The following is a 12,576-nucleotide window of genomic DNA, read 5'->3' as shown; positions in this document are numbered from 1 at the left end:
CTCAAATCCCAGGTGCTCACCTGAGGAAGGTGATCGCAGACTGCGTAGTACCTCTGGCTGGTCCTATTTTACCGATATCCATTTCTACGGCAAGCGCGAAAGAAGCTTCTCCAGTGCAAAGTTAAATGACTCGCTCTAACCTACTGGTTACTGGTGACTCCAGGAGGACAGTGTGGAAGGGAAGCCATGTGCACTAGGCCAGGTAAAGGTGCCTCTTACTGGTGACAGATTTTGGTTGCTTTCTCTAAGGTGATACAGGTGATACTGCCCATGTAAGCTTGTCCATTATGTTGTGATGCCAACTGCCAGTTATTTAGACTCGTAAATCTTGGAAGATTTCCAAGCTTGGAAGAGACCTCCAAAGATCATCGGGTCCAACCTTTTGTGGGAAGGGAGCCCAGATGAGGTTATTTAGCACCCCGTCCAATCACATCTTGAAAACCTCCTATGATGTGCACTCTACCAAGTCCCTGGGGAAGTTATTCCAGTGATTCATTGTTCCAAGCGTAGAAGAATTTCTTTCTTATAACAAGATGAAACCTCTCCCAGTGCAACTTGCACCCGTTTCCCCTCGTCTACCCACCACCACCCTTCCTTGCCCTGGTATCTCTCCTGCAGTGCAACTTCTGTTGTTGTTCTTGTGTATGTGGTGTCTTGTATAAGCGTGTTTTTGCAAAGACTGGTTACCGAGCGCTAGCTGTGTCACATACTGTGTCACATGCTGTGTCACACATCACTGGCTCTTCAGGGGCGGAGCAGGTGGCCGATGCAGATGGAGGGGCTTGTTGTCCACCCTGTCCTTTTTCGTGTCTACTTTGTGAAGGACCACATTTTGAAGACTGCTGGAGGACATTTTTGACTGTAAAGAGGCCTGACCATGCCTTTTAGATGATTATTTTTCATTTTAAATGAAAAAAAAGCAGAAGCTGCTTTTAGCATGGATCTTTCCCATTTGTAATTTCCCTCATCTGTTCCACAGTTTTTGGGACTGCTTGAACCTCCCGAGAGCAACGTGGTCCCAGCACTGAACCTGTTCTCTTCCAAAGGCTTTTGCCGCTCACTATCTGGAGAATCTTTGAAATGGATGAGTTTCCACTGCACACTCTTGTTTCTCAAACAAAGATTCAGGGAAATTATCCTTAGTCCAAAAATCTGACGCACCAAATTTAATCTTTATTACATAGGTATCTCACATGTAAAGAATAATTTTCTAAGCACTAAAATTCTTGAAATTATCCAAAAATCTTTTTCTTTTCACATAACGCATGGACAGACAAAGAAGTTAAAAGGGTTGTGATCATTATTTCATAATACTTTGTGTGCTTAGTGGTAATCACACTGAGAGAGCAAGTAGCAGGTAATTAGCCCAAAGGGAAGACAAAACAAATTGCATCATCTAAAATCAAAGTAACAGCCTGTGGAGTAGTTTTCCAGGACTATGGACACAGTCTCCTCCATTGGTTGTTCCAGACATTTTCATTAGGAAGAAGGTGCAATCACACAGCTCTGGTTCCTGCTGTGTCAGTTGGCACTGAACAGGAACACACCCTGCGCGATTTGTTAAGTCCTGTTGTTAGTCTGCAGAATCACACTCATAATCATCTGTATGCTTTTAGGAAGTGCGATTAAAGTCATATTTCTTTGGGAATTTCTTACTATTTTTGTTTCCTGATGACATATACTGGTGTTCTGTAAAATATATTTTAATTTTAAAATCTTGAGGTCCTCTCAAAAATGTCTGGTGTGTTTCCTTTTTTGATCCCATGTTCTCTAATTTTATTGCTGGGTGTCTCTGAAAAAAAGCTATTATAGATTGTGTTTCATAACGCTTCTTTGAGAAAGCTCTTGCCCAGAGTCTATTGGCAAGAAGACTGAGTTTCTTGCACTGCAGGCAAGGAGGGGTTTGGGAGTTCATTTTCCTTCAGGGGCATATGAGACTGTATTTCCAAGGAGTTAGCAGTCCCCACAGGGGGCAGATTTTTCATAATTATTCTGCACGCAGAAAACCCTTGATTTATATGGCCAGATTTAATAAATCTGTTCAACTTGAGTGTTATGAACGTTACTGCTAATTGGACCTGAAAAGGCTGAGTTAAAGCATATGTCTAGACTGCAGGGAAGCTGCCCTCAGTCTCTGTCCATTAATCACCAGAGGTGAGGACCAGATGGAACGGTGTGGCGCTCTTTTGGCCCACGTTTCCTTCCCATGAATTTGAAATATGCATCTAAATCCAAGAGCAAGACTATGCTTTTGGATGTTACCATAGAGCAACAACTCTCCTGAATTTGTGGAACATCTAAATCCAAGAGCAAGACTATGCTTTTGGGTGTTACCGTAGAGCAACAACTCTCCTGAATTTGTGGAATGGTCATGAACAGAATAGTCTTACCTTTGTCTGATGGATAATAACAAAACCACTGGGAAACGATTTCTGGCTGGTAGAAAGTGCTATTACTAACTAAATAACCCTGCTCCCCTCTGCTGGAATCTATCCTAGTATTGTAGGGCAAAGAGTTAGCGGGTTGATTTGTGATTTTTCCTCTTTTTCTTGACAGCTCCTAGACTGTTTTGTCATCCCAGTGGTGATATTGCTCTCCTGGTTCTTCTTACTGGTACGATACAAGGCAGTACATTTCATTGGAATCGTGGTCTGCATTCTGGGCATGGGCTGCATGGCAGGAGCAGATGTCCTTGTTGGGAGACAGCAAGGAGAGGGTGAGTAAGGATGGATGGGTTGTATGTCCAAATTCTGTTCAGAGAAACCATCGACCAGAACGTACCAGACTGAGACCAACTGAAAGGGCAAATTGGCAAGAAACCCCAAGCCTTCATGGGTCCAAAGCACTGCACCATTCAAAGTTGCTTCTTTGTTAGAATGGACAGAGAAGAAAAAGGAGTCAACACTTAGAAGTCAGCACTGCTGCAAACGGACTTCAAGGACCCTGTGTCTGCAAAGCAAGGTCACCCTCCACACAGGCGGTAGGGGTCGAGCTAAATACTTGTAGTTTCATTCTGGTTTGGCTCAGTTGTTTGACTGCGAACCTCAGTGGCTTCCGTTCCAAACTGGCTACATCTCTGAGTCAGAAGGACCTCTCATGTCCACTGCATACTCTTACTTCTTCTCAACTTTGCTCCCTTTTTTGTACGGAGGTGGAGTCACTGGGTAGATGCTAAAAGACACCGAACCTACATATTAACTGTACAGTTGGGGTTTGCACAGAATCTTAGAGTAAAGGTTTGGGATTTGCCCTTGTCATCGTTGAAAAGAACCTTTTTGTGTGTAAAATGTTCTTATGTGCAGCAGCATATGAATAGTGTGTGTTTAGCTATTAATGCAAACTAGACAGAGTTAGATTTCATCGATCGACTTCCTCTGTCACATTGATTTCTCTAGTGCCATCCCAAATGATGTGGGAAGGCTGGAAATTCTTTTCAAAGATTGTCAATTAGGTACAGTTTTCATTCTTAATTAAAAGCACTGAATTGTGAGCTGAGGATAATAGACTGGGATTTAAAATACTTGACTCAGCTTTCTGAATACAAATGCAAGTGCTGTTAGAACTGCATTTGCCAGGATGCTACTAACTAAAACAAGGGAGTTTGTGTCAGTACTCACCATATCTCCCTGCTCCTTTTTATTTCATTGGTCTCCTTCAGAAGTAGCCTTGTCCCAGCTAAAATGGGAAGAATGTTCTCTGTACTGTGAAATCAGCCAGCCAAAAAGCTGCATTGGGAATGACTGATTTCAGAGGGACTCGGATTTCAACCCTGGCTTCTGGAGGAAATATCCAGAGGATAACATGCTAGGGTGGGTGAGGTGTGGATCAGCAGGAGTGTGTGGGGCAGTGGACCTCAGAGGACAAGGAACAGGCTGAAGAATGCTCACACTTTGCCATCCAACTGCAATAATTAGATATTATTAGTCACATTCATTACAAAAGCTGTTACAGATATGGGTGTTAAGTGAGACAGCAGCCTGTTTGGTTAGTTGCGGGGTTTTTTTAAGTGGCAAAATGATTTTATTAACGATGATGTCTTTAACAAAGTAAAATAGATCAGCTGCTTTGATTTATCTGAAGGGGTAAAAGTATACACTAAAAATCTACAAACAAGAAGAAGTATTGGCAGCAAAAGAAAGAAAAATGCTTGAGCCTCTTCATTAAGGGGTTCCACACCATTTAGTGAGGGATGATTGGAGCCTCTGTGAAACATCACATGCATCAGGGGTATGAGGGGGTTTGGTGAAGTGCTGATGGTTATTTTAAATTAAGGGCATCTTCCATGGCTGACTGCAAAGGAAGGCTAAAAGGAAAATAAGTACCCAATCTTAAAAAGGTAAATGGTCAAATATAAACATGCTGTCAGACACGGTACGCGCAAAAGAGAGACTGGATGAGTATGTGAAAGGGGAATCTAGTAAAATTTTCTAAATACAAGAGCCACATCTCCTCCCAGTTGAAAAATGTTGGAGACTAAGAGAGTATTACTGGGACTGTTTTAAACTTTACCCCATTCCTGTTTGTTCCTGAACAGCTTACACTTTTCTGGTGCTTAGAGCCAGTGTTGGAGACAGGATACCAGATAAACGAACCCTTGGTCTGTCCTCTTAGCACCGTTCTCATATTCATAAACGTCTTCTCACTGGAAATTTCAGTACTATAGTCAGAAATGAAAACTGAAGGCTTAAAAGAACTCGCTAAAGAAAAATGGTGAAAAGATCGTTTTGAACCAATCAGCATGTTTGGCTTCCATTTTTATTTACTGCAATCTGTATTTTGTAAATCAATAATACTAGAACTTTAAAAGGCAGGAAATAAAAAAAGAAACAAATCAAAAGGTATTTTAAAAGAAAAAAAAAGGATTCTTGAAAAAAAAAAAAACCAACAGTCTAGTACTTTAGCATTTCTACTGAACCAAAGGAAATTTTCTTATATCCAGCCTTTTGGAATCTGTTTCTGCAGCAATGCTTGGCAGTTTTGTGATGCTGAGGCTCTTGTAGAAATCATTTAGCAAACCATATGTGCAGAGGGAATCGCATGCATTGGTTTGCAAAGCCAGGGCCTCAGTTTTCAAGCTGGAGCTTGATCTTGATCAAATCTCCCTGCAGCCCTCACCCCCCCACCCCCCCAAAAAAAAGACTTTAAATGATTTCAAACTGTCTGATAGTATGTTTCAGTAATTATATAAACTTGGGGGTACTGAAAATGCATCTTAGTGATTGTGGCATTCGTTAGGTACTGCTATATTAATTGAACTTCTTTTAAAAATCTATCATTGTCATCACCCTGCCTACGCCCCATCTTTCCTCCTCTCTTTCTTGTCAAACAGCTTCACGTGAGAATGAGGTCAGTATTGGGGTTGTAATGATTCCTTCACTCATTTCGCAGGTACACGGAATCTTTCAGTTGGTTTCACATATAAATACTGGACCTCTTTAGACTGTTAGATTTCAAGATGAGATGCAAACTTCTCTATAAGTTGCATTCTATCTGAAAAAAACCCAAAAATAAAAAGGATTAGTCATGGAAAAGTGCCACTTGGTTTCTGTGTTTTTTTACAAAGTTTTCAAATTCTTTCAGATTCTTTTATCTACAGCAAGGGTAGTGTTCTCCCTTCACCTCTGCTGGATTTTGCTGTGGTATGGAATAAAAACTGTTAAAATGGCAGAACATTTGCATTCAACTTACTAATCCAGATATGGGCTCCTTAGTGACTGAGGATTGACATCTATAGGGAAGGACTTGCAATGTTTCTAGGCAAAAGATAGTTGTTTTGAGACATTCTATTTTTTCCTGTTTATTCCTAGGTGAAAATAAACTGATAGGGGATCTCTTAGTCCTGGGCGGAGCAACACTATACGGCATCTCCAATGTGTGTGAGGAGTACATCGTCCGAAATCTGAGCCGAGTGGAATTCCTGGGCATGATTGGACTCTTTGGCTCCTTCTTCAGTGGAATTCAGCTGTAAGTGAGCAGGTTTGAGCCCCAAGGTCCCTCAAAAAAGTGCAACGGTGGCCTCCGTTGAGGTACTCTAACCCTCTCTTGAAGATAGCCATATCCTGGGGAAAGGAGGCGTCTCTAATTCTGAAATTTGCTTTGGTTTTCATATTTCAGTGAAATTTTCAGTGGATTTGAAGAATGACACATATTTGTGCCCAAGTACTCTAATTCAAGGACTAGTGTCCTTGAGTAGTCATGTGGGGAGGGAGGAGTAGGAAGCACATCCTACCATCTTGTTGCTGGAAGATAAGTGGGTACTTCATGTCTTGGTCTGAACCGCGAATAACAAAATCTGGCCTCTCTGGTTCTATTTCATACTTCAGTTACTTAGATTTCTAAACACACAGAAAACTTTTCCAGTCAGAAGCTATTTTACTGATCGGTTCGTTCTGCGTAACTGTATTATGATATGGCAGAAGTAGTGAAAAAGCCTTTAAGAAACTGTCCTTTTCACTGCAAAATATTTAGTACTCAGGTGATTGTCTCATGGATTTCAGGAGCTAGTGAGGAGTCCTGACGTGTACTTAATTCACGTGTACTTAATGAACATTTCGCGGGCAAGCCTGAAAGGTGGAAGGTGTCTTCCAGTGTTGTAATTCTGTGACTGTTGAAAACATAGTAAAAGTCACCACGTAACGTTGCCAGTGTTATGCAGATCCGTTACTGGTGCTTGTCACACAGAACATCTCTTGATTATTAGTCAAAACTAAGTTGCTTCCCTGCACATCTGAGCTATTCAGCTTCTAAGAACAAAGACTGATCAAAACAATGACCCACCAGTTCCCACCTCATTAGTTCTTTTTCTTTAGCCAGAAAGCTTATTACATTTATGTGGAATCTGAACGCATATCTTAAAATTATTTATATTAACTGAACTGGCTGCCACACAAGCAGTTCCTTCTTTTAAAATACAGAATTCAAGAGCAGGGAAATGTGCCTGGTGTCTATGGCTAAAGCATTTTTGTTACCTACAGTGTTCATGGTAGGTAGGTACTGATTCTGAGATTGTCAAAGCAGAGCCCTTGTCTTGCTCTATGTGTGTAAACTGTCATGTACATGTCTCATATTCCTGAATTTAATTAGAGTGCCGTTACCCCCTTGTGACCCCAAGCAGTCAGTCACAATTCAGGGTTGTCAAGTTGTTTTGCTGGGGAGAAGCAGCTGGTGCTGGAACAAGGCATCTTTGTGTACAGAGGACACAGCTGGAAGGGAACAATAAGAAATCATTTCTTTGCTGAAAGCCCAGAAGTTTTGCTAGTCAGCCTTTGGCCCAGAAGTTCCTGCCAGCAGGTTTTTCTCCACCGACCTCTGCAGCTTTTTGCTGCTAGTGCTTTTGTGGCAGTTTATGGAGACCCAACCACGATTAGCTCATGCATGTACTTTTTTAACAAGGTGCTTGCGTATCAGGAGAGACCAGTAATGTTTCTGCTGCTTGGTTCCAGGAAGCAATTCAGCATTTTCTTACCTTTGTTCACAGAGGTTTAGTCTGACTAAATATATCAGTTGTTCCAAAGAGAAGCCAGCTCCCCGCGTTACAGTTGCAGACTCTTTGAAGTACTACCTGCCACTTTGGTGCGATACTGAAGAAGTCTGGGGAAGGAACAACTCAGAGATAGGGCCATTTCCCAGCACGCTAGACACTGTCAAAGTTTGCTTGGCATCCACAAAGTGATCGAGGAAGGGGAACTCATGCTAATACCGCTGGAGGTGTAGGTCTCATGTTCATAAGGAGCAATTCTGAAGAAGGGGGAGTACCAAAAAGTGTGTAGGACTATTGCTGAATGCAGATAAGACAAATCAGTACCCACATGTGAATGTCCCCTTTATTGACGTGCACCGATCTCAAAACAATATAGCAGCCAAAAGCTGAGGTGTTTGCCTTTTATTGCATGTGTATTTACAAATATCTGCATTAGTGTGGGTGATTCGTGTTAGTTCATACTTCAGCTCTAGTACAGGGCTGTGTCTCCAAGGGCGCGTTCAAGAAGTACGCTGTTATTTTCTTGAACAGTTTAGCAAGAGTGCTTAATATTAGATTGTAACGTAAACTAATCCCAGATGATGCCCACTGGGCACCAAATGAAGAGCTAAAGGGTCCGGGCAAACAATAAAGTGAAGGAGGAATTGGCCAACTACCCAGGCATGGTTGAAAGAGAAGTTTAGTGGGTTGAATGTGATTAAAGCAGGGAGGAACTGTATATCAAAACGAGAGAAGAAATTGTCAGGGGTTGGGGATATAGCAACTATAGCAAATGGAGATAATGCTGGCTGATGGAACCAATCATAGAATAACCTACTTTGTAACGGACTCCTGAAGGTCATCTGGTTCAAGTTCCTACTCAAAGCTAACTTCAAAGTTACATCTGGTTGCTCAGGAGCTTGTATAGTTGACTTCTTAATATCTCCAAGATTTGAAATGCCAGTCCTGCTGGGCAACCAGTTCCAGTGGTTGACCAATATTTTTTTCCTTGTATTTCATCTGTGTTTCCCACATTGCAACTTGTGTCCATTGTCATTCATCCTTTTGTTGCGCACATCCAAGAAAAGTCTGGCTATCTTTTCTGTAACTACCCATTAGGTAGTTAAGATAGCAAATTTATTGTCCCATCCTCCTTCCCCCTGGCTTAGCCTTCTCTTCTTTACACTGAACCAACCCTGCCGTTTCAGCATCTGCTTTTACATCCTGTGCTCCAGACACCCAACCATTGTGACGGGGTTCCACTCTACTCCCTCTGATTTGTCAATGTCTGTCTTACTGTGGCCAGCCCAAAATTGAATACACTACTCCAGCTGCTGTCTCACAGATCATGTCCTTCAACTTACTGGCCAGACTCTTACTGATACAGCCCAGGATGCTGTTGGCCTTCTCTGCTCCAAGGACACATTGCTGAGTCATGTTCAGCTTGATGTCTATCAGGAGCCCAAGGTTTATTTCTAAAAAGCATCTTTCTATCCAGTCAGCCCCAACCTGTACTACCCCCAGCATAGGATTATTCCACTCCACGGACAGGGGTTCATATTTGTTTTTCTTGACATTCATGAGGTTTCCCTTAGCCCTATTCCTTCAGACTACATTGTTGGTAGTCCACCCGTTCCATCCATACCTCTTCAGTCTCTAAGGTTCTTCTGGGAAATTATGTTGCAAGCTTTGCTAAAGTCAAGGTAGGTTACACCTCATCCTCTCATCCATTCCATCTTCTTTATTTATTGAGCCAGTCATCTCATCATAGAAGTCAGTCAGTTTGGTCAGGTATGGTTTGCTCTTGAGAAGTCTGTGCTGGCTGTTTCCAGTCATGTCTTCTTCCTTTCTTGCAAATGTCTTCTGCGAAGATTTGCTCCATAGTCTTGCCAAAGGTTAGTGCAAGAATGACCAGTCTATAGCTTTTGCTCTTTTTGAAACTGGATGTTGCATTTGTCTCTTTTCAGTCATCAAGGACCTCTTCCAATCACTACAGCCTTTCAAAGAACATGGTGGTTCCAGTTCTTCAGGGAATCTGGCACGACTAAATAAATGGCAGTTTGTGGCAAAGTTGCTCTTACCTCTCTTTTTTTCACAACTCATAATGAATCATAGGCTGTGGCATGTTGTTTTATACTTCTTTTGTATCAGATAGGCAGCAATATGAAAGCAATGTTCCTACATTTAAGTTATATCAGTATTTGTTTGCCAGAACAAGAGATATTGCAGTTTGTTTTCATTATATTCTTCAGGAACTGCTGATAAAAGAGACATATGCCTTATGCATACAAAGACACTTGTAATTTAGTTATTTTGCAGACAAAATAATCTTATTATTCTGTACGCAGTATTAGATTTGCCACACATCAGCAGCAAGCAAATTAGAATTTGCAGGATGCAGACCAGATTAATCTGGAAGGCACTGAGTTCCTGCAGGTTTGCTATTAGACTTGGTCTTCCACATACCACCTTTTGTACTAGGTACTTTGTTTTTCAATCTGTGTAATTTATACTTGTTTAAAATAGTGTCCAGACTAGCATGCAGAGTTCTGCACAGCAGGAGCTCTGTGGAAATCACAGATCAGAGGAAGTGTTTAGCTGAGTGAAGATCTAGCTCATGAGATACCTAATCTCCAAGGGTCTATTTGCCTGGATTGGGAACAGCTGACGTTGCCACCTTAGAATTTTCTGGACCTGGGATTTAATGTACAATGCAAGACTTACAAGATGTTGAAAGTGGACTTTTGCCGCTTCGCCCATCCCTTGCTTTATTTCCTGACTTTCATTGCTATGACTCTTTGATCTGTCTCAGTGTGTAACAAATCACAGTGTTCTCCACAAAGCCAGCCTGTGGTGTCTGTTTACCTGACACCGCAGAGCCACGCTGAAGGGTGAATAATTCAGGCAGGTACGTTATTAATCATTAAAGCTCAAGAGCTTTAGAATACCAAGTCAAAAGAGTACAAGAGGATTGAACGTATAGGGGGATGGGCACTTTGGGCAGATTTATAGAGAGCTGGAAATAGACCAATGGAAATTGTGTACTATCACATCTGATTACTGCCCTGAAGATATTTCAAATACATGGGCACAGGGATAATGCCAGAGTGGATTAGCAAAGCCTGATTCCGTTTGGTTCCTACAGAGATTTTTTTGTTACAAGGTTTTTTATGTTGTTTTGTCCAGCATTTGAATTCAATGAGTGGAATTAGTTTAACTTCTGTTCTCTTCCATCAAATTTTGCCTTCTCTTCTCTTATAGTGCAATCATGGAACACAAAGAGCTGTTGAAAGTTCCCTGGGATTGGCAAATAGGTAAGGAATCTCTTTACCTCGTTGAAGATAGTCACTGAAGGCAGTGTGGAGACAACCAGCGTTTGGGAAGGCAAAAGTTCCACCAGAGCCAATGTTTGTGACTTTTCCACCAGTTACTGGCAACGATTGAAGCACATGCCTCATCACCTTTCTTAAATGATTCGTCCTCCCGTTCCTGTATTATGCCTTCCTTGCACTATTAGGTTAAGCATGTGAATGCCATAAGGTAATTATTCAGACAGCCATGAAGTAAAACAATAATGGAGTTCCAGTTCTAAGATTCAGCGCAACACTGGGACAAATAAATGAGGTAGTCATTAGGAGCCAAACCTTTTCAATGAATGCCAAAGAAAGAAAAAGTGGAACCTAACAAAATAAAGACGTACTCTTGGTGCATATTGTAGCCTCATAAACTCATTTCCAAGGGGAGCATTTCTGTATGCAAATGGTTAATTGCTTTCCAAGTAGTCTTGGTGGGATATAGCAAATAGTCAAGTTTAGGTAGCGTTGTGCACAGTGAAGCTCTTAACGGTGTTCTGCTATGCAGTGGATTGCATTTTCTCATTTCAGTTTGGAAGCTGAGTTTATGGTCTAAGACTCCCTTCTAATTAGTTCAATAAATTATTTGCTTTAAAAGCAAATCAACGTTCACGAGAGTCCCTATGATCACTCTTTTACTATTTATGACTATAGAAGAAATAAAAGAATACTAATAGTATAGAGCTGATACTTAGCAGGGAATCCAAGCTTTGGCAATCTATTGACAATAGTTTGCGTCCTACTTTGAGAAAGAACATGCAAATGACAGCTCAGAAGTGTGCAAAGGCATCTGATTATGGCGGAATCCCTGAGGACAGAGGATACACTGTTGTTTCCTTTAAACTTAGTTCACGATTTCCTGTCATAATCAAAAATGGTGCATCTTTCACAACTTGCACCTAGAATTCTTGGAGATTTGATGGTTGAGCTGTAAAACTAAATGACAAATCAATTTAAAGTATCCGTGGAGGGATACACTCAACTCTATAAGTGTATTGACCTTCTTTAATGTGAGATAATTAGCATAATTGCATCAGTGTTTGTACTTCATGATAAGGAGCTCAGGGACATAATTAATGTGATGCTGATGGAACTAGCAATGGTCATAGTGAATTAATCTATCTGTGTAAATGTCATGTATACTTCCATGGGAGTTCTGTTTTAACTCAGTACCAGTGAAATGTGCTATTAAAATAAAGTCTTACTCGGTCTGTGATGCCACTAAAATGTCACTAATTCTGAAGAGTCCCTGGGCTCTGTAAGGAGGAGATCATCTTAGCAAGAGCGTCACAGATGTGTACTTGCTTTGTTAGAGCAGTAATTGGAAATGCGGTGTAGTTGCCCATGGATTAAATGGTGACAGGTATGAGTAGTTCTGTGTTCTTCCCTGGCTTCCACTGCACTCTGTGGGCTCTCCATTGCACTGGCAGTGATACAAAGTTGTCAAGTAGTGATTGACAAATCTATGTCAGAGTGTTCACAGCCTTGTCCTGAATACTTATCCACTGCACCAGGCTCAAACCTGTAGTCCAGCAGAGTTAAATCATCAGCCTTCTGAATCGTAGAGATAAAGTCACAGCAGGCAATGTAATAAATAACTCAAGCTGGCCTGTTGCCATCTGCCATAATTGTGCTATTAAGAATGGATGAGCTACCTTTCAACTGCTGTAACATGCAAATGATTTTTTAATATCAAAACCTAAAGCCAATCTGTTATGTCTATCATGTTTAAAACAGGCTGTGGCATTACGGGTTTTAATTTTG

At 41.3% G+C, this 12,576-nt stretch overlaps 1 protein-coding gene across 1 annotated transcript in view; it reads left to right on the top strand.

Moving 5' to 3' along the window:
- SLC35F1 (solute carrier family 35, member F1) overlaps positions 1-12,576 on the top strand; it is a gene marked incomplete at its 5' end in the record, with an annotated part of 98,516 nt that overhangs the window by 64,864 nt on the left and 21,076 nt on the right. The window contains 3 exons of the mRNA XM_010138366.1: positions 2,557-2,716; positions 5,808-5,964; positions 10,721-10,773. Of these exons, the coding sequence (XP_010136668.1) occupies positions 2,557-2,716; positions 5,808-5,964; positions 10,721-10,773 (370 nt within the window). The remainder of the gene's footprint in view (positions 1-2,556; positions 2,717-5,807; positions 5,965-10,720; positions 10,774-12,576) is intronic.

Source organism: Buceros rhinoceros, unplaced genomic scaffold (assembly GCF_000710305.1).
Source record: "Buceros rhinoceros silvestris isolate BGI_N320 unplaced genomic scaffold, ASM71030v1 scaffold4986, whole genome shotgun sequence".
Classification (NCBI taxonomy): domain Eukaryota; kingdom Metazoa; phylum Chordata; class Aves; order Bucerotiformes; family Bucerotidae; genus Buceros; species Buceros rhinoceros.
This window is presented reverse-complemented; position numbering and strand designations above follow the sequence as displayed.